This window comes from Marmota monax, unplaced genomic scaffold (assembly GCF_021218885.2).
Source record: "Marmota monax isolate L192 unplaced genomic scaffold, Marmota_monax_Labrador192_F-V1.1 WCK01_AAM20220418_F8-fsc00025, whole genome shotgun sequence".
Taxonomy (NCBI): domain Eukaryota; kingdom Metazoa; phylum Chordata; class Mammalia; order Rodentia; family Sciuridae; genus Marmota; species Marmota monax.
Window position 1 is genome coordinate 17,976,333 of NW_026691950.1, and position 27,177 is coordinate 18,003,509.

General features: G+C 32.3%; 1 protein-coding gene across 22 annotated transcripts in view; it reads left to right on the forward strand.

Moving 5' to 3' along the window:
* The window catches only part of Adgrl3 (adhesion G protein-coupled receptor L3), a 785,567-nt gene that overhangs the window by 421,209 nt on the left and 337,181 nt on the right, over window positions 1–27,177 (forward strand). For all 22 annotated transcript variants that reach the window (XM_058571494.1, XM_058571546.1, XM_058571073.1 and 19 more), the window contains one exon: window positions 7,462–7,571. In XM_058571494.1, the coding sequence (XP_058427477.1) occupies window positions 7,462–7,571 (110 nt within the window). The remainder of the gene's footprint in view (window positions 1–7,461; window positions 7,572–27,177) is intronic.

Genomic DNA, 27,177 nt, shown 5'->3' on the forward strand with positions numbered 1-27,177 from the left:
ATAAATAACTTTAAGTCTGAAAAAGATTTTTTTGTATTCCCCAGATTTTTAGGGTTTTTTTATTTTTATTTTTTTGTAACTGTGATACAAACTTTCTATGTTAAATATGAGGTTCTTAGGGCTGGGGATATAGCTCAGTTAGTAGAGTGCTTGCCTCACATGCACAAGGCCTTGCATGTTCGATCCCCAGCACCACACACACACAAAAAAGTTCTTTATTAGTCTGTTTTGCATTACTGCAATGAAATACCTGAAGCAGGTAATTTGTAAAAATAAAAGGTTAAGTTAGCTTACAGTTTTGGAGGTTCAAAGTTCAGAATTGGTTGACCACATTGGTTTGTCCTCTGTACAGGGTGGCAAATCATGGTAGGAGCATGTGTAAAAGCAGTCATGTTTCAAACCAGAGCAGAGAGAAAAACTGAGTCTGGGGTTCTACAATCCCCTTTGAGGGAATGATCTCAGAATTCCCTCCGGTCAGATCCCTCTTCTTAAAGACCCACAGCTCATCCCAGTTATACCACCTTAGGGAGCAAGTGTTTTCATATGGAACCTTGGGGGATGTAACTAAATCACATACATGCTTAACAGGAAACTTGAGAGAATGATATATGAGATGGTGTTTTATGCCTTCCATTAATGCATCCACCCCACTTCCTCCTGTTCTGTTCACTCCCCTGTAAGGGTCAGATCTTTTAAGAGGAGATGAGGTACTTCTCTGACCCTAAGGTGATGAACCTTCAGTTGGCAACAACAGTTTGTGGATGTCAATCTTTGGTGTGATTATTTTACAAAGAGTTATGTTGATATGGCCTAGGAATTGGCTCATTTGGGCCTCTCTTCTTCCAAGGATAGTCTGCTGAGTGAGTTATGTATGAAACATTCTTACTGTAAAAAAAAAAAAGACTTAGAACCCCCTGCTTTGGTTCCTGTGTATTATCATTTCAAGTAATCTTGAACATATAGTAAACTTCCAAGGACCATAAGAGAAAATCAAAGAGATTTTCATGAATTTAAGCCACAGGAATGACTTTTTGTTAAATCACTGAATTATTCAACTTGGAACCAACCCACTTTCTAATCTTTAACATAGGATTTGAGACCCTTATTTTAACATATGATACCCTTATTTTAAACCAATTTTATTTTATTGTTATTTTTGCTGCCCTAAGCATTCTAATACAAACAGAAATGACATCACATTTCTGTTAAAATTGTTGCTTCATGGTGATACCATAAATTGAGGCAATTGGGATATAGGATTGAGATGTAACTCTACGTGAGGCCATCACTGGAATTCATAGAGTAGTCAGCCTAACTAGTCCCAGTACCAGAGATTAGAAATGAAAGCCATAAGGGGAAGTGGGCCTTTGAAAAGAAGTGGTCTCTGTCACTGGCATTTCTGAGCTTTATTTCATGTTTTATTATGCTGAGCCATGCCTGTTACATTATTATACTTATGAAGTCTGAAGACAACTGAAATAATTTTTATGTAATATAAATAACTCCCTACTGCACTCAAAAACCCATGCCTGAGTGCATCAGTGAGTTTTTTTAATCTCACATAAACATAACCTATTCTATCTTCATATTTTATAAAGTAACAGATATATCTGACTCAGGAGGCTTAGGCAGGAGGAGACCAGTGTTGCTAACACAGTAAGACATATCTCAAAACAAAATTTAAAATTGTGTGTGTGGGGGTGTGTGCTTGATATGTACCTCAGAGGTAGAATATTTCTTGGTTCAGTTCTCAGTACTGAAAAAACAAAAATCTACGTTTGAGGACAGAGTTAGAGACTAAATATAATGCAATATTCATTTATGTCTGCATTATACTCCTGCTTTGTAAATCTTTTCTACTTTATTTTATTTTTATTTTTTGAGAGGGAGTCTTGCTGGGTTGTTCAGTCTGCTCTTGAACTTCTGGGCTTAAATGATCCTCAGCCTCCTGTGTAGCTGGGACTACATGTGTGCCAAGGCACCTGGCTTGGAAATAAAGACCAAGTGTATGCATATGCATTTCATGCACTCATTTAGAATTACTTGTTTGCCTCTTTTTTAGCACTTTATTAAAAGTGATAAAAATCAAAGGCATTTTTTTAGTTCATCTCGTGACTTAGCTTTTATAAGCTTTAATGCCAACTGATTTCAACATAGAATTTTGTAAAATTCCCTTTTCTTTACAGTCCTCTTTCTCAAGGCTTCATTCTGTTTCTTCTTGTTTTTCTCTTTTATAGTTTAGTTTGGAAATATAACGTATTCACTTTAAAAAAAGTCTTAGCTAAATGATTCAGTATGACATCCTTTCAATTCATTTGTTTGACGATATATACAGGTAAAAAATATAAAGCTCTCAAATGTTGCCACAGGTAGATGGTAAGGAACTAATACAGATGCAATTCCATTTATTGTTCAATGAATTTTTTTCAAAATTATATCTAGCTATTGTTATAGAATTCAACTTGTGAAAGATTTATTTTCAAAATCGCTCTTACAGAACCAGTACTGAAATATTTTTCCTAGCAATATATATGAATTTGTTAATATTAAAACACATTTTCATTAATTTTGGAAACCTACTTCTATGACTGATATGCGTGTATCTGAAACAATTAATCATTTTATTTTTTTGGAATAGGCCTCAAAAATATTATATGAATGTTGACTGATAATTATGATAATTTGCTTTATCAAACATTGCCAGGAATGTGTGGAATATTTGGAAATTGGATTTCCTTGTGAGATCACGATTGTAAGGTCAGGCACTGGTGACAAGAGGAGGCAGATTAAAAGCTGCTGTACAAGGCTTTATTGAGATTCGCTCCAGGGCGAGACCCTCCAGTCCAACAGAGCGGGTCCAGAGGAGTCGTGCCCAGGCTCAGCTGGACTGGAATTTTATTGGGGTTTAGGGCAGGAAGGGAGAGTGTGGGACCGGAAGGGAGGGTTTTAGGATTCCTTGTCCTCCTGGGGTTGGTTGGGGGATCTTGCTGAGCTCCAGGTCCTTCTAGGATCAGTCAAGAGATCCCACTGATTGACAGGTGGTTATCACTGCTTGTCTGTTGGTATCTGATTGGTTATTGCCTGGTGCTTTGTTCTCTTAGCCACCTCAAACCGACCTAACAACTATACTTTCAGAGTTTGGTTATAACTCCTGAGCTCAAGGCACTTTCACTGCGGTGACTAAAAGACCTGACCGGAATAATTGTAGAGGAGAAAAATTATATTGGGGGCTCATGGTTTCATAGGTCTCAATTAAAAACACCAGGTTACATTCCTTAGGGATCAAGTGAGGCAGAACATCTTGGCAGAAAAGTATGGTAGAGGGAAGTGGCTCACTTGATGATCAGGCAGTTGAGAGAGAGAGAGACTGAACTCAGCTTACGAATTTATACCCCAGAAGCATGCCCCCAGTGACCCACTTCTTCCAGTCACACCCTACCCACCTTCAGTTATCATTCAGTTAATCCTATCATGGAATTAATTTACTGATTGGGTAAGGCTTTCATAACCCACACACTTTCATAACCCACATTTTACCTCTGAATATTCTTGCATTGTTTCACACAGAGCTTTTGGGGACACCTCAGATCCAAACCACAACACACTGGGTTTGATCATCGGCACTGAAAAAAAAAATTAAATCTCTATTTTCAAATTTTTTTCTTTATTTATAGAATATTATTGAGTCAGTTTCGTAAGTCTTTAAAGTTAACACATAGAAACATTTGTGTATGTATGTATATGTGTATACATATGCATGAAGAGATTTATGGTTTTTAATTTTCCACCAAAATATTTTAGAACATAGGGAAATAATATCTTACACTGTAGTAAAATTTTATCTTTAAATTGTGTTTTGTCAAAATAAAACTATTTAGTACATAAATATCAAATAGCCATTAACAATAAAATATAAATTTGATTTAATATGAATCAACAAATTTTTATTAATTTTTCAATGTATATCCCATTTTGACATTTTATGTGAGATTAAATTGAAAATACATCAAGTTTCAAAACACATCAGTACACTGATTTTTATAAGGTACTTTACAAGTTTGCCTTTATTGGTCTGCTAAATCTTGCACATTTTTCCATATCTATAAGAATAAATTTTGTGCATTTGGGAATTCCATTGCAATCATAGCAAATTAAACTCAAAACCTTTATACTGGAACACACACACACACACACACACGGAACTGACAGAAGCAGAGAGTGGAGTGAAGGTTACCAAGATATGAGGGAGTGGAGTAGTGGAAATGGTAAGATGTTGATCAGAGTGTAAAGTTTCAGTAATGCTTGAAGAGCATACTCTGGAGACTTAACTTATAGAATGGTAGCCACAGTTAATAATAACTAGTGCATACCTGAAGTTTATTAAGAGAATAAATCTTAAATTTTCTCATCACAATAAATGATAACTGTGAGATGATGGTTATGTCAGTTATTATGTCAGTGTGACTATGGTTATCATTCACAATGTATACTTATACCAAAATATCAAATTCTATACCTTAATTATGTAAGATTTTATTAGTCAATAAAGATGTAAAAATAAAATAAATTTCAAATAGAATATAAATGAACATGCCAAGTTTAAAGTATTATCAGATATGGGTTATTTTTCTAATAAAACTTGGGTTTATCCAAACTAAGTTTTCATAAAGAACTTGTGTTGTAGTTGGGTTTTTTAAATTTGCTTTTTGTTTTAAAGTGAATTGTTTTCTGTTTCTGTTCTCAATTCACAGAATTTGTGTTTTTTTTTCCTCTATCACTACTCCTTTGTTTTACATTTATCTCAAATGAACTCATACTATCTGTAATGAATTGTTATTAACCCAACCTGAAACAAATGACAAATGATGATAATGGTTAACAATAGCAAAAACTGTACCCTATTAGGAAATTAAACAACAACAACAGCAGCAAAAACTGTCCTAATGTTTTTGTGAAACCTAAATTTCCAAGAGTTTTTTTTTTTTTTTTTTTTTTAAGAATTCTGTATTATATTTACTACTGTCACCTTCTGGTGACACAAATGTTGGTTTGGAGATTGTTTTCACAGAAAGTTTCCAATGAAAATAATTCTGAATTTTTATCACTGTAAATAATGATTCAATTACTTTTATACATTTTTGATGTTTTCTCTGTATTGCTGGATTAGGATGTATTTGAACATATTATTGCATTCTTTTCTCATCCTTTATTGTGGTTCTAAAAATACATTTAATATTAGGTATGAAGAATATTTGTCTTAAGAAAAATTTGTCTTAAGAAAAATAATATTATAGGGATTGAATATGCCCTTTCCCTTAATTTTAAGAACATTTGATACAGAAATAGTAATAAAATTCTAGATTATTTTTGCAAATGAATTTTGTAAAGCACTGTTGTTTTGTATACAACAATGATGAAGACTCTAAATATATTGCTGTCATAGTAATTTTTGGTTTGTATGCCTCTTCACATATTCTCACTGATTGAAGGCTTCCTTGATGTATCTTTAATTAACATTAAGATTCTTGCAGCTCACAATGGTGACTAATATTTACAGCAAATGATTGCTTATCAAATTTTCTTATGTATAGATAAGTTATCTGTATGTAAGTTATCTATATGTAATTTATAATGTAATGTGAAAATTGTTTTGGTATAATTGCAAAAACTATATCACTTAATTTGAGATACCTTTTTCAAATGAATCATCTTTGTAATAAGAATGTACCACTCTTTTTAAGAAGCATGAGTACACTAAAATATCAAGTTGTAAGTTTGGCATACATGTAAGAGGATGGTCACATTTACACTTATGTCATCACACAGTTGCTTAATCATCTGCTCAGACACTGCATCCACACAGGGGAACTTTAGAACTCATTCACCCTCAGAATCCACTGTTAGTCTGAACTGCCTAATGAGTATATCGGCTTTTATTTATCTTTCACTGATAGCATAGAATATATTTTCAGCTTAAAATATTCACTGATGAATCAATTTTAATTTAGGGACTAAGTAAAATTCTCATTAAGCCTGACAAATGGTAGCCTTGAGTAGACATTTTAAATCAAGATACCTCATGTTAGTTATGAAATATGGACTGCATCAGGGATGAAGTGTTTCTTTAAGAAAGTAATGGAAAACATTTAGCTGTGAGGTTATATTATACTTCTGAATAAACACTTCTGAATAAATACTTCTGAAGTGTATAAACACAAACATAAACCAGGAATAACTAATGGGTTCATCCTATACATTTTGTGCCGGTATTACGGGTAGGATAAACCATTGTTTTTCGACAGAAAAATTTACTTATGGAAAGAAGAATTGAATACAGAAAGATTTTAAGTAAAAATTGTAGCAATGAGGTCCCTGTGAACTTGAGTGTCTTTTTCAGTATTTTTTTCATATTATTTTATTACATGTATTTTTTTCTGAAAAATAAATTAAGTCCAGGTCTATTAGTCTAATTATCACAGAAGTGCCCAGGTTATATTTCTCTTACAATAATCATATTTATTATCTTCTTTATTATAAGAGAATATAATAATTATATAATAAGATATAATTTTAAATTATATAGATAGAATATTGGTGTTTGTGATCTATAATCTGTGAACTTAGTGTCATTATTTGACTGAACAGAAGGGAAAATGGGAATGAATCATTTTTATTATTTCTTTTATATTATATATATCATTAGGATACATTTTGATATAAGCATACAAGTATGAAATAGAACTTGCTATAATTTAGTCCCCAGCACTTCCCATCCCTTACCCTGTTCCTCTACTCTACTGATCTTTGGGCAATTTATTCATAATTTTTTTTCATGTAGGTAGACTTGATATTGGAATTCACTGTGCTATATGCCTGTGTGTACATACTAATTCTTAAAATGGTTTTATTTATGTAGTAAGTAGTATATATAAAATAAATTAAAATATAAATTTTTAATATATGAATATTAACTTTTTACTGATTTTTTTAAGGCTTGGGTAAAATTTGTCACTTTTCACTGTCTTTAAAATGTATATCATCACAATCAGTGAATTTATTTTATAACTGATGAAACTCTGGTTATGTTTTCTTCAGGACATTTTTTTTTTTTAAATGGGTGTGGGTCTTTCCTGTTGAACAATGTTCCTTACCCATCTTCACATTGGCAATATTCTATGGACCAGTTTGTGTTGCTTCAGCAGAACTTAACTTTTGCCTCAAAATTATGATGTATTCAACCAAACATTAGTTAATATAAGAAAACTGAATATATTGATTTTTATGTCTAGTTTTTAAAAAGAATATTATAGATAATGATTCCCTTAATCACTCTACAGTCCTAAGTCCATCAAACTCATTCGTAAATAGGTAACTAGAACTAAAATAAAGTTAGTGTTGATGTTGATAATGATTTAACTTAACACAAACTTACTGTTTCTTCATTTTTTTTTTAAATTTCAGATGCAATAACAGAACCCAATGTGCAGTGGTGGCAGGCCCTGATGTTTTTCCGGACCCATGTCCAGGAACCTATAAATACCTTGAAGTGCAGTATGAATGTGTTCCTTACAGTATGTATATTCCTGTCTTTTCTTGTAAGAAAAAAATATTAATCTTTGTTTTACATGAATTTATAAAACATTATCTGTGAAAAAATTTAAGTAATCATATAAATGAAAAAAGGGGGCTGATTTTAGCTTTTGAGGATCATAGACCTTCCCCACCATTGGAAGAATCAAATATTTCCTGCATATTCCTGCAGTGTTTATTTTAAATATTTCCATACATCAGCACCTATTTTGACACTCTTTTCTTGATACAATAATATAAAGTATTTAAGAAAAGGTTGAAGAAGTACCATGCCAATCCTGCATTGTCCAGGTCTGAGCAAATGGGAAAATAGAGTAAATAATGTGCATATAGTGGTACAGAAATTGATTACTTTTGAATTTCATACAAGGAATTATAACTAAACTTCATATGCTGTCAATACTTGGAGATTTAGAAATATATTCCAGAGGAAATAGATTGTAACAGGTATAAGGATTTTATGAGTTAAGGCATTCTTCACAGTATATTTTTTAAAGCTTCAGAAGCTTCAGATATCTTTGCAACCTTTATGTCAGATATATGATATGGGCCAGGAATATTTTTTTTTTCTTTAGGAATAATGAAGTATCAAACAATCTGAAGTGGAACATTTTCTGAATTTTTTACCCAAAGGAAGACTTAACCATCGCAAAACTTTTTTGAAGTGACTAGTTAATTATTCGTGGGATTTTTTTTTTTTTTTTTTTTTTTTTTAGTGAAAATCACTCCGGAAATCCTGTAGTCTCATTTTAGTTATTCAGCTCATCCCAAAGATAGAAAACACCTGGGATCATAAACAAATCCCAGGTTCCAGCTTCCTTTGATGTCTCAGAAGGAGCAAAATATCTGGGGATCAGCTGGTTTACTGAGCCAAGAGATAGTTCTAAACTTGCCTGTTTTGCACTTATTTAAAGCAGCAACACTTTACTCAGGACTTAGAAATGAACATGCTTCAAAAATAGAAATTTGACCACCAAGAAATAAATTGAAAATTAAAAATCGTAATGAAAGAGATCAAGAGACAGTTTCAACTTTTGTTATCTGTAGTGTGGTTGATTAGAGAAAGTTAAACCTAGTAAAGTTTGATATACTGGTCTTCCTTGTTATGAAAAAGCATTAAGCATTTTGTTGAAATCTCAATTATACTATGTTTCTTAATTTTATATCTATAGGCCCTTCTATGAAAAATATAAAACTCCTACTGAGCATTTATTGTTCAAGAGTGAATTTTGAAAGAAATGAAATTCAAAGGCCATCTTGGAAGTGGGATAGTTATGCCTGGGTTGCATAATAAGATCTTTGTGAAATATGTAGAAATAAGGTAGAATCTTATTCTAGGAAGGCATTTTATTAAAATATACAATAAGGTGAACCTCTTTTTTTTAAAAAAACTTACATTTATATTTTTCATTTTCATACTTTGAAACATGAAAGCAGAAGTAAAATGTCAGTTTGTAGATTTCATCTTCATTTTTTAATAGTAACAAACTTCACAGCTGTCTCTTTGGTTTCTTGTATTTCAATAGAATTTCTTTGAGATCTCTACTCCAATATCCTATGCCAACTCTTGGTAAAATATCATCTACTTGTATCACTTCAATATAAATAAGAACTTGCTCATACACTTTAAAAGGATCATGGTTTACCACAGGTTTCTTTTCTTTCATAAATATTTAGGGATGGGCAATTCAATTGCTTACCTTAATATTCCTGTATTAGAGATTTCTGATAATCCTGAAACTTTAGTGACTGCCTTATGAATATGTTCCTTATTAAAATATTTATCTGATTCTTCCACTAAATAAGAATTATGAACTTAGGTGTTCCTACTAGCTACTGTATATGTTGGTTTACTTTATACCATATAGCATGGCCATGTTTGTTTAAATTATTTTCATTATGTTTCAGTTAAAAATGTAATGCAGGATTGGAATTCATTTACTAAATTCAACATGATTTTAAAAGAAAATAATCTAAAGGAAAGTATAAACTCTAAAGTAAACTGTCGTGGCTCATTGGAGAGGTGGATTGATTCAATACAAAGATCAGGCACTTTGGGTTTAGAAAATGGTCTGACTATTTAACAAAAAGGCTGGGTTCTTTTGCATGAGTAAGCCATTAAAATGTTCAGCATCTTACCCTTAGACCTTCCCTGGTTGATGAATCAATCCTAATATAGATCAACATGCAACTGTTTTCTTAAGCATAAAGTGCATTTTTTCAATGCTGAAAAGATTCACTTCTTTAAAATTCTTGTCATTTATTGATACTTGCTACATGTCATTTACTACATAGACTAAATGGTTACATATATTATTTTATTGAATCCCCACAAGACCCTCCCTGGAGGTATGAGTGTTGTCATTTTACTAAAGAGTAACCAGGCTACATATGTGTTTATGTAAAATGTAGACTTTTGAGTGAATGGCAAAACCAAGACAAGCTATATTTCTTCTCCCCTTAGATTTTTCCCTTTATACTTTTGTGAGTTATTTAATCTTGTTTAATATTTAGTTCTTATAATTTTTAGCAATATGGTAATGGCCTATGGTGAGCACAGATGCTTCAAGGGCTTAGATCCTTTTTCTTAGTCTCTCAGCTATTTATTATTAAGAAGCTTCTGCTCCATTATTTAGAGCAATTGAATTTCCCTGTGCTTTTTCCCAAAACATTTCATGGAGCTTTGGGGCATTAACTACTTTGTGCCATTAAAAATACTACCTAGAGCTTAGAATGTGCCTCTTTTTTAAAGAGTAATTGAGGAAGATGTTTTAAATGATTTTTATTATTGAGGAAATGCTATACTTAATATCTTCATGATTTTTTTTTAGTTTTATTGATTTTATTTTTTTAAATACTCGACAACAGAATGCATTACAGTTCTTATTACACATATAGAATAGAATTTTTCGTATCTTTGTATATAGAGTATGTTCACGCCAATTCATGCCTTTATACATGTACTTTGTTTTGTTTTTTGGCATTTCAATTCTTATTACACATATATACCACAATTTTTCATATCTGTTTATATATAAAGTATGTTGACACCCAATTCAAGTCTTCATACATGTACTTTGGAAAATGATGCCCATCACATTCTAAAGACCTTTATTGCATTAGTGTAAGGCAAACTTCAGATTTAGGATTTAATATTTGACAGTTTTCTTATTAAATACCTAATAAACAAACCCAGTAAAGTTCTATTCTGTTATATGATTCAGTAATATCTATTTCCATTTTTGCATTTAGGACCACAAACTGTTAAACATGTCAGAACATTGTAGTGATTGGCAGAACCACTTATGATGACAGTCCCATGAAATTATAATGGAACTGAAAGATTCCTATTACCTGGGACTTTTACTGCACCTTTTCTATTTAGATATGCTTAGATGCACAAATATGTTTGGTTAGTTTTAGTTGCCTGCAGCATTCAGTACAGTAATGTGTTACAGGTTTGCAGCAATCAGCTGCACAGCCCAGGTGTAGGGTAGGTCATATCAGCTACTTCTGTGTAAATACACTCTAAGTTGTTTACACAATGGCAAAAATCACCTAATGATTCATTTCTAAGAATGCATCACTATTGAGTGACACACAGTAAAATACATTTAGTATTTATGAATGTTTTCTTAATATTGTTATGTGAAAATATTGTTAGTATCAATATTATCTTTCTTTATATACATTCTATGTGTTTCTACAGCAACTTCGATTTTTTAGGTGAGATTATTATCATGAGAAATTTAGGAAAACAAGTTTTTAGGAAAATATGTCAATACTAATGTAGCATATTAGAGTTAATGCAGACAAAAATTCAACAAAGATGAATGTATTACATAAGAAAAGCAAATGTCCCAAGAAACTTAGAACAATTTGTGTGTGTGCATGTGTGTATATTATGGGATATTGAACCCAGGACCTCACCCATGTGAAGGGAATACTACTCTACCATCAAACTACATCCCCAGCCCAACTTACAATAATTCTTGCACAGAATTTTAGAAGTCAATAAATAGGTACATAATGGAATACTGATGACTTTAGGGGAATATTCTGAGTGAATCAAATGATGTGGCTTATATCAATCTTTTTCAGAATTCCTAATGTTTTATTTAGTCTTTATTGAGTCTTAACTACTTTCTCCTGTTGTGTATTTTCTTATCTGTGTTTACAGATACCCTGTTTCTAACAAAATCCGTAACAGATGAATCAATACTTTTCTCTGTTCCTGTCACACCTTAGTTCCAGTGTCTTTTGTAGCCTCTGTATTTTCTTTTGAGGTTTGATTTTCCTTCTTAGTGAATGTTTTCCTCCCAGGAAATGACCCAAGTATTTAAGAGATTAAACCTCACTATTTCCTAAGCCCCCTTTTTGTTCTTCCTTGTTCTTCTCGCCCCATCCCCATCCCTTTTGACCTGATTTGAGATTGAAAATGTGGTATTTTCAAGTAGAGCTGCCTTCATTGAGTCAGGTTACAGGGATGACTTGTGTTAGAGAGAATACAGTTAAACAACTAACCACCTACTTAGAATATTCTCAGCAAAGAATATTTACTTTATAGCCTGCTGACAAATGGTGTTTTTTTCCAACAATACAATTTTATGCATATTATACTCCAAAAGAGCTCCTCTTCCCTGACAATCCTGCTTGTCTCTGTTTCTCTTTTTCAGAATAACAAAGCACATAGTTCTTATTCCTCTTATGGTTGATTTTCTTAAATTGAAGGGAAAATACACAATTTGGAGAGTTACTAGAAATGTGTTTGATTAAACTAATCTTATGGCTTTCTTAGTGTTAGAAGGCTTAGAGTTAGAAGGCTTAGTTAGAAGGCTTTCTTAGTGTTAAAAGCTATATGAATAGTCACGTGTGTAATTGTCTTTATGAAAAGTCATAAAAAATTAGTATTATTGGAAAATTAAAATTTATAAGTAAACAAGCTTTGACTAAACCCAGATATTTAAATAGTTAATCATAATTAATTAAATACATTTTTGCAATTCATTTTCAAATCTGTGCTTATTTTAATACATACATATTTTGGTTACTAGTTAAGCAATTACATTTTTAACGCACTTTACTACAATTTACTGACATTTTTACATTTAGAAAGAGAAAATAAGTGTTAAGGTACATTTAATTTTCAATATCTCATTTTCTATTCCCATTTTTAGACACAGGAGCCATTCAATGAATGGGTAATGATTAAAATAAAAAGGAAATGACTCCTCCAAAATTACTATGTCCATTGCAAGAATGATAAACAGAAGAATGTATTATATGCAAACAAGACCTTATTAATTCGAAGATCAATTATAAAAATAAAAATGTAAATTTTCGTTGCTTCAATTTGTTTAATTATACTTGTTTTCTGCAGGAATGTTACTAGCAACCAAAAATTTTTTTCGTATTATTCTTCTGTACATATCTTTAAAATTTAACAAAAATCATCTCTTATTTAAACATTACTCCCTCTGCAAGTGTCAGTTATATAAATTCTATCTTTTTAGAATGGTATTTCTGAGAGTCATAAAATTCATCCTTTCTGTTCTCCTGTCCTTTTTCTTTTTCACAAGAGCTTCTTTCTCTCCCATATACTTTCTTTCTCCTTCACACTATCTTGTACCTAACATATACAAGATTTTGCAAATGAATTAATTATTAATACTTAATTGAAACCTTTGTATTCCCCAAAATTAGATATTCATAGAAATTGTTGTAATCAGTTTAAAAAACAGAAGTATAGATGGAGATGTTCTAATCCTAAACTCTTACTTTTGTCCAACTGCTTCTTATGTCATGGAAATTAGTGTCAATTCGATTTTGCCATTTGATTGGGTTACCACCCTCTTTTTACCTTCTTTCCATCAATCAACTACTCTTGAGTACCTACTGCATGCCAGGCATTAATAAAAACACTTGGAATAGAAAATTAGTAAAGATTTTAGCCTCAAGTTCAGCAAGGTCCCCAAAGTTACGATTGTTAGTCCAGCAACACAATTAAGCCTTTCATATTAGCAATGTACTGAGAAGACACTGATCCAAAGTGACTGATGACTGACTGGGGTGGGGTGAATATCTTCAGGATAGTTTTGGAAGAGAAAATGACCCTATGAGCTACATCAGAATGGATGAATGGACTTTTGAGTAAAAAGGGCACTAATTTTGAGTAGAGGGGACAAAGTAAGGTAATAATTATATGGTGAATGTAAAACCAGAACATTTTGCTATTTGCAACCTATCCAAATGCCCCAGAAATGGACAAAGTAGAAATTCTGGACTTCCCTGTTTACTGTGATTTCTCTGGAATATAATACTCTTTACAGTGCCAAACATGAAAAAGACAATGAAATATTTCCAAAATGTAAATATCTAAAGACTATGGTTGCAGCTCAGTGGTAGAGCATTTGCCTAGCATGCTCATGGCTCTAGATTCAATCCTCAGAATTCGAAAAAAGAGTAATTATCTGATACATGAATAAGAAATATATATATTTATTTGCACTTCTGCCAAGAACAACTTTGGCTAACTTAAACTTTAAAAAGGGAAGCAGTTAATGGGGAAATTATGAAGTATTAGTTCCACAATGAAATGAAAAACCAGGCCTCCAAAAATATAAGATCCACTGATCTAGAGAGCAAGACCTAGTGGACCTATACCAAATTATGAGGACTTTGTTCAGATAAATCAGTTCTAAAAATGTTCTGTCTGACCTAATTCCTATAATAATTGAGGCTGAGACATCAAGACAGCATGAAATCCACTACTGGAGTATCTTTTTCAGGGTAGGGGAGTGGGGTTGGCAAATCACCAACATGTGAGCAAGGAGGATCATATTTCTGTGTGAACTTTAAAACAAAAAGTTCAGGTTTGTGGCTATGGGCCAGGTTCAGGCTATATTTGGCCTCCTCAGGCTCCAGAACACCTTCAAGTCAGATTCAGCCTGTCTGGAGCAACCCTGAGTCTGCACTCCTTATGCGGACAGTGGTCTTGAGGTGAGTGATCTGGCCCTTACATGGGATCCATGCCTTTCTATTTTCTGTCTTCCAGGACTCATAATCATTTTCAATGTTTCCTGGCTCCTGAAGATATTTAAATTAGCAACTGTTGTTCTAGAGTTTGGTTCTCATAGATGTAAAAGGACGATGATTCTATCAGTTCATTCATGCCAACTATCAATCACTGTGCTAATTGACTTTGAATAGTGAACATATGAACCAGTGTATGAAATAAAGCTCATGATAAAATGCAAATGGAAAGCAAACATGATTCAAGGATAGAAAAGAATGAAAAACCAGGATTAATCAAGGGCTTCTCTAAAGGGAGAATTCATAAGATCTGAAGAACAAGAAAAAAATGGGCAAAGGCCAAAGGAATAAGGTTCAAAGCAGAGGGCATGTAGTTACCCAGGCCTTGAGCAGGGGAAGAGTTCTGCTTTTTTTGGTACAAGGGTAAGGTGACTGTGTTCCTGCCAAAGAGTAGGAAAACCTCTTGGAGCTCCTGACCACCTCTCAACAACTGCCACCATCAATAATGAGCAGTGATGTCTTTTAAATTTCTGTGATTTATTGAGAATCAAAATATATTTGCAAAAATAAATTTTTCTTTAAAATGCACTGCAGGGCTGGGGTGTGGCTCAGTAGTAGAATGCTTGCCTAGCATATGTGAGGCATTGGATTTGATTCTTAGCACCACATATAAACAAAAAAAAATAAAATAAAGGTCCATCAACACCCCAGAAAAATTTAAAAAATATATACATTGTATAAAATACTGTATTATATTAGTATAACAAAAAACAAACTTAATCCAATAAACCAACTCTCATACTATGTCAACATTTAGATAGTATGTCATATACCTATAGAAGATTAGTCATATGTAAATGTACACTTATGTGCTAATTAGTGAGGAAGCAAGATGATTTGAGAATATTAAAAAATGAATTTGATTTGCCAGAGGTAGGAAAATATTTGTTTTAGGAAGTAAATATTCATTATAGAATAACTAAAAGTTTGAAGGATTAGCTTAACTGTGCTCATTTTGCTCTATTTGAAATAGTAAAATTATAGTATTTCCATACATAAATTTAATTCAAAGAAAATTTTATAGGACAATCAAATTGTCTAATGTAAACATGCAAACATATGAGGTTAAATTGTCTTGTTTATAAATTATAGAACATTGGGGAAGAAAAGTAGTGAAAACATGTAAAGGTGAGCTTTTCCCCCAAAGTACTTTGTGTTGAAAATCTTCTAACATAAAAATCTGGAATTTTAAATGCTTTAAAAACTGAAATGTTTTGGATACTGATATAATTGGAAAATCTTGTCCAAACACAGTTGCAGCCTGGTGTGATGGGCATACCTATAATCCCAGTGGCTCTGGAGGTTGAGGCAGGAGGATTGTGATTTCAAAGCCAGCCTCAACAACTTAGTGAGGCCCTAAGCAATTCAATTAGAACCTGTCTCTAAATAAAATATATGAAATGTCTGGGAATGTGCTGGGATGTGGTTCAGTGGTTAAGTGCCTCTGGGTTAAATCCCTGGTACCAAAAAACAAAAAGCAAAAAACAACATAGTTGCTCTAAAATTATTAAAAACTATTACCATTAGACCATCTGTATATGGTGCATATGAAACATAATGAGTTTTGCATTTAGGCTTGAGTCCTGTCCCCAAGACATCTGATTATGTATATACAATTTCAAAAATCTGAAATACTTCCACTCCCAAGTATTTTAGATAAGGTATACCCAGTCTGTAGTAGACTTTATGTTGTGTGAGATTTATGGAGTTAACTATTCTGATAAAATATATCTAAGTAAGTATGAAATCAGTTAAAACAGTGAATTAGCATTGTTAATTTTCTTCTGTTCCAATTATTACTTTTATAAAATTAGAAAATATTAACTGACTTAGAATTTACTTTGTTAATCTATGTAAATTTAACATGCTACCTTATTAAAATGAGAAGTTAGGAAGGTGGGAACTCACATTTTTTTCTATGTGGAGGAATTTTTCCAATGGTAAATGACCATAATTTCTGTGAATATTGTAAACATTTTACATTGCCTAAAATTTCTTCAATACCCTTCCATAAATTCCAAAAGTTCTAAAGTTAAATAATTAAATATCTATATGTTAGGCTCAATCATGGTCCCATAAAGCCTGTGTCCTAATCTTCAAAACCTGTGATATGTTACCAAAAGGCAAAGAAGCCTTTGAAGTGTGATTAAATTAATGATGCTGAGATGAGATTTTCCTGGTTATCCACTTGGGCCTGATTTGATAACAGCTGGGTCAGTGTTGGAGAGAGAAGATATGACAGTATAAACAGAAGTTGTAACAATGCAAATTGAAAAATGGAGGAATGAATATAGGCAGCCTTTATTACTTGGAAATTATAAGGAAATCAGTTTTCCCCTAGAGAACCCAGAGTAAACAACTGTGATGAAATCTTTTGATTTGATCCCTTAAGACCCATTTTGGAGCTGGGCTTAGTGGCACATGCCTGTAATCCCAGCAGCTCAGGAGGCTGATGCAGCAGGATCACAAGTTCAAAGCCAACCAATTCCATGACACACTCCTCTAAATTAAATACAAACTAGGGCTGGGGATGTGACTCAAGTACCCTTAAATTCAATCCTTGGTAAGACCCCCCACACACAAAAAAAACCCCAAACAATTCACATTTTGGATTCTGACAATGTGTGTTGTTTGGAGCCACTAAGTGTGTGATAGTATATTAGAGCATCAATAAGAAACTAATGCAACCTATTATAGTATTGTATTTTCATCAAAAATGATGAGTACAAAGGAAAAAAACAATATTTTTAATTAGGATATGGACTAATAAACACAGCATTGCTTTCTAAATAAAGATTATCATGTACTTCTGACATACTGTTTTTAAAATGTGAAAAAAATATGTATATATACACATACCTTCTCTCATAGAGTACCTACATGTAAGATGTAAAATAGGTCATTGTGGATAAGTCATTTTATGAATATGTTTAACCCAAGTTAAATTAGTATTTATTAAAGTCAATTTCACTACTTTGCACTTATATTCTCTACATAAGGCAGCAAAATTGGTGAATAGGTCAAAGGAGTTTGCTGTGCATATATTAGCTACATTAATGAAAGGAATAAATGTAGGGAGTTTTCATTTAAATTTTTTTTACGTTTCAACAGAGAGAAATTTTTCCTAATATTATAGTACTTGAATTAAATTCATATTTATGGACTTCCAATCCTGCTCTGTGTGCGTTAATTTAGCTAGACCAATCCTTGAAACTCAGTCACTTGAAAACATTGTCCAAAGTCCAACTACTCCCAATTATGTAAACATCACTGGTTCCTAACTTCCAAGAATCCTTAATCTACTCATCATAATCTCATCCACTAAACAATCATATCAATATAGAACCAAAAGCTGGGAAGAAAATCCAATGCCATCTAGTTCTTAACACAGTATATCATGAATATATTATATTCTGTATGAATTGCTTTCCTGATTCAACTAGTACAGAAACATAATAGAAGAATAAGTTATATGGGAACAAAGAAGTAGCTGTTCTAAGTAAATCTCTAAGACAAATGTGTACTTCTAATTTTAACATTGACTGTGCCAGAGTCTACTGAAGTTTCTCCATCTTTACCTTACTAAATTCTCTTAAGCATAAGAGGTTCTACCTTAGTGATTAAGTCTGAGAGCCTTAAAATCAAATAGATTTGAATTTACGTTCTGGCTTTGCTAGATACTAGCTATGCTCTAGTGCTCTGCGAATCATTCTCTTCACATAGGAAATAGGAATGTAATCAATTTAAAGAATTTCTGTCAAAATGAAGTATATGAAAATTCCTTTTACAAAGACAGCCACATTGGAAATACTCCATACATCACATTGTAACCAGTCAACTTAATATGCCTGTTGCATCCCACTCATTTTCCTTGTCTCTGACAATCAGGGCCATAATGCCCTGAGGCTTGGAATTATGTAGTGCTGTCAATTTATCCCAAGGATTTGGGAAACTCCAGGCATTGTCAAGTTATGTGATTCTCTAGTTCCCTTGACGTTCAGTGTAGTTTCACAGACCTTCTGCCTTAATTCCCCCCCCCCTTTTTTTTTAACTTTCAGATCACCTCTAGACTTTGAGGTATGCTCTGAACCACACAGAACTAGTTACAAGAACATCTTCCATATGTCCTTGCTCTTAGCCCAGTTCTTTGTTATGGGGTTGCTCTTTAACCTCAAATTTCAATTTGAATCCTTAATTAGATATTAAATACCTATATGTTAGGCTCAATCATAATTTTCATAATCAAATTTTTCAAATCCACAGTCAGGCCTCCAGGTTTCTGTGGTTTCTTTTATCACCTAAATTTCCTTCTTTGCTTTTGCCTTGGACTAGACCTAGTGGTACTAGCAATTGCATGGATCAAACCCAAGCTAACTAGTAACATTAGTGATGTCGCCCATTTCCCATACTTTCCTCCACTAGGGTTAACAATTGATACTAAGATATTTACTTTTGGCCCCATTTCTTCCCACACATAATAAAGGAAGAGCCAGTGTCCCAAAAACATCTCCAGGTGAAACTCAGCCTGTTCCTTTAGTCCATTCAAATACTAACTGAGCACCTATTATATGGGGCTAGACAGACATTCTTTAATTTTTAACCATAGAATTTAATTATATATAAAAAATCTAAGCCCATCTTTTATTTATTTTTTTATTTTGTAGATGAAAAATCCAAGACTGATAGGGAGATAGCTGGTGATTATACATTTAGAACTCATTGACTCTTAATTGCTAGTTGAATTCTCTTTTCCTTCAAGCTACTCTGGTTCTTTAAATTTCCAAAATAGTTTCTGTACAGACTAAAGATGAAAGAGTGCCTAAGACTTACTTTCAAATAAAAATATTAAAATATATTATTGTTAATTGAAATTTGGCATTGTATCTAGTATCTCACTTTAATTCATATTCTTCTAGAGGAAATTTCAGAATTCAGAGTGGTCTTAATATGACAGCATAGACTTCTGTACTTTGTTTGCCTTCAGTGAGGCCAATAATTAAGATGATTAATGATAAATTGTGATACCAAAAATCCAACTTTCTCAGTATTACAAAGGAACAGTCTTTATACAAGTGGTTGGATCTCAAACATCATGGCCTTTCTCTTAAATTTATTTCAAAATTGCCTGTAAAGTCAGTAAATGAACATTTTTAAGGAAGGTGTTTGTGTATTTTTCTTTTCTATGCTTTATACAGTAAATCACTGCATACTATTCAATTTGCTTTTTGCACCCAAAGTATGCATCCAAATTTCTGAAGCAGCTTTTTTATGGTCTCAGATTTTAGAGCAGCTTCATATGGATTCGGTGCTCTATTACATAGATACTTAAAAGTTGCTGAAGTTGTCTGTAGTTTAAAAATAAGCACACAAAATTATGGAATTGTGGTCAGAAGGGAAGAATGAATCTCTCCAAAAGGCAGAACTGAACTGTTTTCCTCAATTTAGTATGACCTTCCTTGACTGGCTCTCTTTTCTATTCTTCTTACATTTAGACAACACATTTGATGTTGTTTTTCAAGATAAGAGGAAATTTTCAGAAGTGAAAGCATATTCAAATTATTGAAAATGAAATACATTTGTTGCTTACTTTTTTCCTCTTGGATTCATTCTGATTGCTCAAAACCAATACACTTACTAGCTGGTTAATCATTTGTATCAGAATCTAATAGAAAATTGTTATGGCAGAATTTCATCTTGTCCAGATCTATTACTTTCCAACAGTTATGCACTCAAAGTCATCAAGCTTAATATCAAGAAATGTCTCTTCCTAGCAGAAGATTATTGCTAGAGGTATATTATCATGACAAACTCTTAAAACCATTACATTTTAAAAGGCATTGACTAATGCCAATATTAAGTGGGCTCAAATACCAATGGTGAAACTCACTACTTATCTATTATTGCTAGACAACAGATGGTGTGTACTGCCCTTTTTTTAAGAATTGATGATAAGTGTAGGGAAATATATGTTATTATATGTCTTTAGTTCTCTTACCCCTTCAGCCATTTATCAATATTGGTCTACATTTTTTATTTGCATTGATTATAATACATAATTCAAGAGTTTGTGATGTATTATGTTACTTGGTCTGATCTTGCCAGTTGCTACTCCTTGGGGATATCAGATGATATTTTCCAAAGTTGAAATGCCTTATCTCTATCTTGAGGCAGTAGCTTGAACACCAGTGGGAGTGCTTCAGTAAAAATTCCATTTATCATTAGTTCAAAAAGTTTTGAAGATCCACAGCTAATAGGGTCCAACTATAAGGGCTATGGTGACCTTTTCCTTTCCTTTTTTCTTTCACCTAACTTGTGGGAATCAAGATCTTTTTTTCCTCTTTGATGAATATTAGGGATAAAGAGTCTCATTGTTAACTAGGTATATAAAAGTGAACTTGATGATTTAGAGAAATGATTTATTACTTCAGTAATAGCACCTTCCTCAAAGTTATATTGAGTATTCAAATAAGTAATATGTGTAGTATAATTAGAACGGCTTCCATCACATAATTTGTGTTAATGAAAATTTATTTGGGGATTTGTGGAAATGATCATAATATGTTATATGCATATAGGAATATTACAAATGGAACCCACTATTCTGTTTAATTAATATGCACTAATAAAATCTTTAATTAGTTTCAGATCTTCCATACATTGTAGATACTCACCTATACTGGAAAAAGTCTGAATTATTAAATTCTGAATCCCACGTTTCTGAATAACTAAAGACTATTGTGCAGTCCTGATTCAAGATCTTGATATATTCTATCTGGGGGTGTTTTTAAGAGTTAAAATTCTGAAAATAACTATTCTTCATCTATCTTCAAACCTTTTAAGTAGATTGTAGACTTTCACAAAAACTCAGATCTAATTTTATATTAGTGGTGGTTGCTAGGAAACTATTTGATGCAAATTAACCATTAAATAGTGAACAGTTCATTCTCTGATTGGAGTGGAAGCTGGAATGACTTAGAAACTGACAGCTCAGCAAACAATTGATTGAGAAAGAGTATTCAGAGTGTTTAATAAAAATAGATATGACTCCTCTACTTGATTTTCAAAATCAAAAAAGGAAGATGAGAAATGGCTAGGGAAAATTAAGACCTTTTTTCCTGACAGCAGATTTTATTTACTGAGCAAGTACCATAAACCAGAAGTGCATTGAAATACTTATTTATGGTATCATTGTGTTCTTATGGCAATCTGTTTAGTTATGTGATATGACTTCTGTTTTATAATTAAAGAAAATAGGAATATAAGTCAAGTAGTTCATCCAAGTGCCTTTGACTCTTGTTTTTCTCTTGGCTAACCAGCTATGTATTGCAAAATAGGCAACTGCTGTGTAGCTTGTTGCTTAAAAGAAATGGGACCAGGTCAAAGTTAGATTAATCTGAAAAGAATTTTTATCAGGATGTAGGTAGGAATCATTATTAGGGACCTATTGTCATAACAAGAATGGAGACAAAGTAAAGTTCGCAGTGGGGTGATCACTGCTGATTGTTCCTTAACTTTTGCCCTGAACTGCATCTTATTGTAAGGTCTTGTTGCCATTAATAATTGTTAAGCTTTTGCATTAGTTTCCTGTTGCTATGATGTTAGATTGCCAACCACTAACTTGGTGACTTACATCAACACAGGTTTCATCTGTTGGAATTAAAAAAGTCAGAAATCTAAATTAGAGTGTTGGCAGGGCAACAATCCTTTTGTAGTCTTTTTGGGGAAAAAAAAATGTTTCCTGATTGGTTGGTTGTTTGCATCTCCTAGAAGCCACCTGCCACCTCTTCTTCCTCTTTCAAAGTACATCACTCCCATAGTCTACTCTTCCAATTTCACATCTTATCTCTGACATTGATCTTCTTCCCCTCCACTCCTACCCCTTTAATAAAAACCCTTATGATTAGACTGAGGCACCTGTATAATTCTGGATCATCTCCTCATCTCAAAATCCTTAATTCAGTCTTACTGGAAAATTCCTTTTCCCTGAATGGTAAAATATTCACTAGTCCTAAAGATTAGGGTGTGGGCATCTTTGTGAGGGTTGGGGGGCATTATTCAGCCTACCATGGGTTTGTTTTAACTAACTACAAATTTGTATTTTTAAAAGAGTACATTCAGTACCAAATGCATTAAAACTTCCTTGGTAAAGACCAAGAATACCTGATTATCAAGTATGGATTGCAATATTTTTGTGTAGTGCCTAACAGGAATAGGTTGCATGACATGTTTCAGGCTGATGGATTAAATTGAATTCAAGACACTTATTTTTAAAAAAATATTTTTTAGTTGTGTATAGACTCAATGCCGTTATTTGTTTTTATGTGATGCTAGAATCGAACCCAGTGCCTCACACTTGCAAAGTAAGTGCTCTACCACTGAGCTACAGCTCCATCCCTCATTTTTTTCTTCTCTAAAATAATCTTTTTTTCTGTTTACATAAAGAATAAACAAATAATAAAAATACTACTAAAATACATATGAAAATGAAAGTTTGCTTGAGTTTCTATTACTGATATAAATCCCACTGCCAATAAAGTGAACATCATTTTATATATTACTTTACAAATATAATACATATGATTTTACAAGGATAAAATTATATTTTACACACATATGCATAACAGTATATATTCCTCACAGTTTTCTCTGTGTTCATGTTTCCTTTGGAGAATTGTACATATATTTAATTTTTACATAAAAACTGGAATCATATTATGTAGACTTTTTTTTCACTGAAAAACCTATTGTTAAAATTCCCTGAGTCAGCCAGTATAAATTTATTTGATTATTTATAAGGGCTTTATAATACATCATAGTTTGATGTGTGATGTATTCAGTCATTCTCTATTGGTGAAAATTAGTTTTGTTTTGCTTCCTATTTGATAAGTTGAATTATATTTAAATCTTCATTGGTAAGATTATATCTCTTGATTTATTAAGAGTTACTTTCTTTGTTTTATTTTTCAAATAGCAGGGAGGCACTCATCCACTTGACACAAGATAATCTGTTTGCTGAAGGCAGTCAATGGCTCCTGCTGTAGGGTAAAGCCAAATAGGATTGAACCTGTGACCTTTCGTTCTCTAGTGAAGTGACGGGGACCCCATAGCATTGCTGACATTAGCCTTAGCTGACATTTGAGGCATGAGTTTCACATATTGTGCAGTGATTTGATTTGGAGTTCTCCTGAAATAAACTTTGGAGTATCTCATAACATCCATCAGTAGTAGGGAGCTTACTCAATCAAAATACAATAGAAGAAGAAAGGTGGCTTTGCACTGACTAAAAAAATGAGGCATCCCTATATATACGAATTCATGTCTATAATGGCAGCAAGGCTGGAAGATATGTATTTATGAATTACTTTAATGTTATACTAGTTTAAGCATTTAGTAGCTATCTTTCTTCAGTATTAGACTTTCTATCAATTTGCTAATTATATTTATCAGAAATCACCAAAAATTATTTTGAGTCAAATTCTATTTTCTCCAAATTCATTCTTCAATTTCTGCAGCAGTTGTATCATCTCTTCTTTTATTAAGCTCTTCCTTCAACTTATGTGAAACTCTTCTTTTCTAAAGAATACCTTACTGCTTCTCACAGTCCTCTTTTTTTTAAAATCTATTTGGCAATCTTTCCTCTGCTCTTCTTTTCATTACATTTTTCTCAAACTCTATGTAAAGTATTGTACCATCAAAATATTGGTTATTTGAGTTTTTTCCTTCCTCTCAACTTGACAATAGTCATTTTATCTTTCTTTCTCATTGATTGTGTCAATACTTCTCTACATTTTGAATATACTCTCCCAAATTAAATCTGATGTTATAATCTTTATTTTGCTTTATAGAATTTCTTATACATTGAGGAATTCAATTATCATAATTCTTCAAAAAATGTATGAAACTTCTGTGTTCTTGACAGGTTATGGAAAAATATGAGTGCTTATCTTGAAAATCATTATATATCAATAATTTTACTCTTTACAAACTCCCTCAATGGCCATAAATAATTGTTATTTCTTTCATTATGATGCTTTTCTGAAGTGAAAATAATTTAAAATTTGGGGAAAATGCCAAAATCAATGAAAGTACTTAAAGTTAATGACAGCTTTTTTTCTCTTTCATTCTAGTTTTGTAAGCTTTAATGCTCTCCAATTTTGTGAAAAGAAGAAACAATAATTACAATAATAACAAAAGTATCTCCTTTGTTTTATGTTGTTCTTTTATTATGTTTTAACTTAGTATGACTCATTTTTTAATAAAAACTAATAAAATTAACCTTTTAACTGTTTTGTTCACGTTTCTGTAGCTTGAGAAGAAATGGTAAGCTGTATATGCACCAAAAATAATTATTTATTTTATGTGTGTGTGTGTGTGTGTGTGTTAGGAAACCAACATATGACAAGCCAGAATTCTAACTGGCATGCTTAAATCTTATAATGTTAGACTCCATTAAATCACCAAGAAGTTTCAGAGTGGTAGAATAAAGATTATGTTAAGTCTAAGATTAAGCTGTCACATCAGAGTAATTTGATTTTAAGTCTGGCTCTGCCACCTCCATTAGTAATCACATCCTTGACAGAGACAAAGTTCATCCAATTTGAGTTCTCTTTGCAGAGAGGTATTGATGTTTTCATGTTACTTTGGTCAGTCAATAAGGTTAAAAGGATAAAGTTTATTTAGTTTTCAACATTGCCTTCTTGAAGTCAAATGTCTATTTAATTAAATTTTCCAATATTTGGCAAGAAAGGAATGGTAGTGTCAGCTTTCTTCTGATATTAAATAGCATCTTGCGAAGTTTGGTAAAGAACATCTACAGTAATATGAAACAGATATACTGTGATTCCACTTGTGAGAGGAGTAGGAAGTCCAAATTCTTTGTCGAGACAGTTCATAATTTCTAAGAGCTCCCTAATGCTTACAGTATGAATTATGTCTTCAAGTCTTAACATGGAATATTCATCATATCACTAGTGTATGATGATCTTTAAAATACTGCTCCTTTATATATTGAGCAACACACACACACACACACACCTACCTACTGGACAATTCTCAAAAGTACTTCTGAAACAAAGCTGGTGATAATGGCTTCAAACAATATATATGCCTCAGCATCTGGTGGCTGAAGCAAGTGGATTCCAAGTTTAAGGACAATCTCAGCATCTTACTGAGACCCTCAGCAACCTTGTGAGACACTGTCTCAAAATAAAAATATAAAAAGGACACAAGATGTAGCTCAGTGTTATAGCATCCCTGGGTTCAGTCCTATATGTGAACCCTCACACAACAACCACAACAACAAAATAACAGTATATATCTTGTAAATGTATCATTAATCTTGATCTAGACTTCTATAATATAGTCATCATTTTTCTGCTCTGCATATTTAAAAATTTAGTCATATTTAAAATGTATCAAATATATGTATAATGAAAAGAGGAGTATCATTTTACTTTATGGATAACTTGGCCACATCTAAAGATTAAGAACTTTTAATTTACTTAACAGTATCTATTAGTTGACTTTTTCATGCAATTAATATAGGTACCCTGTAAAGTACTTGGCATGGAACAATGAACATGATACATAAGAATAAATTGAATAAGAAATAAGATTCTCCTCCTCATACTGTTCTCTTTCTAGTATAGCAAATAGACATTAAATACAAATAGTTACTAAAGAAACTTACGATCTCTACCAATACATATGAGTCTGGGAGTAAATTTTTAGAACAGGATTTAATGACCAAATATGTCATTCCTGAATCTACATCTGACTTAAAATCACAAAATTATGGAATATTCTGTTTCTATAAGTAGTATTCCCAGGATAGGGATTTTCCTTCCCAGGTATTTTAGCAGTTTTCTGAGGTGATGTTAAATCATTTAATTATAATTGTTACAGATATTGTATTTTTAAAATACACCTACCACAAAAAAGTTCCCTTATTGTCATTGTAAGTATTTACTGAATGCCTTTCATATGAATGATAGTTGATATAGTCCCCACGTTCTATGTGATCAGAAACTATATCTTTCTTGTTTATGTTCATTTCCCCTCATCCATCACCATTATCCAATACAGTAGATATTTAGTAGTGTTGATAAATGATCAGCTGAAGACTGAGTACAAAGATAACCTTAATATCCTTTAAAAGCTTATCATTACACCAGTAGCTATTTAGAATGATGAATGGGTAAAATATGAGAATATCATGTACCCATGATCTATAGAAGTATTATTCAAAAAGGGAAATTAGTGAAGATTCCAAGGAAGATGTAATATTCATGATGAAATAGATTTAAAAATAGGCTTCAATAAAGTTTTCAATAAACATATTTTGTGGTATATGGACACTAATAAAAATTGGTGGAAACAGAAAATATTCCCTGAAACACTGGAGGGCTCCTTCAAGAGGTGTTAATGGCTGAGATTTCCACAACTATCACCTGGATTTGTGTTCTAAATTTTGAAGGAACTGGTCTGATAGTTATA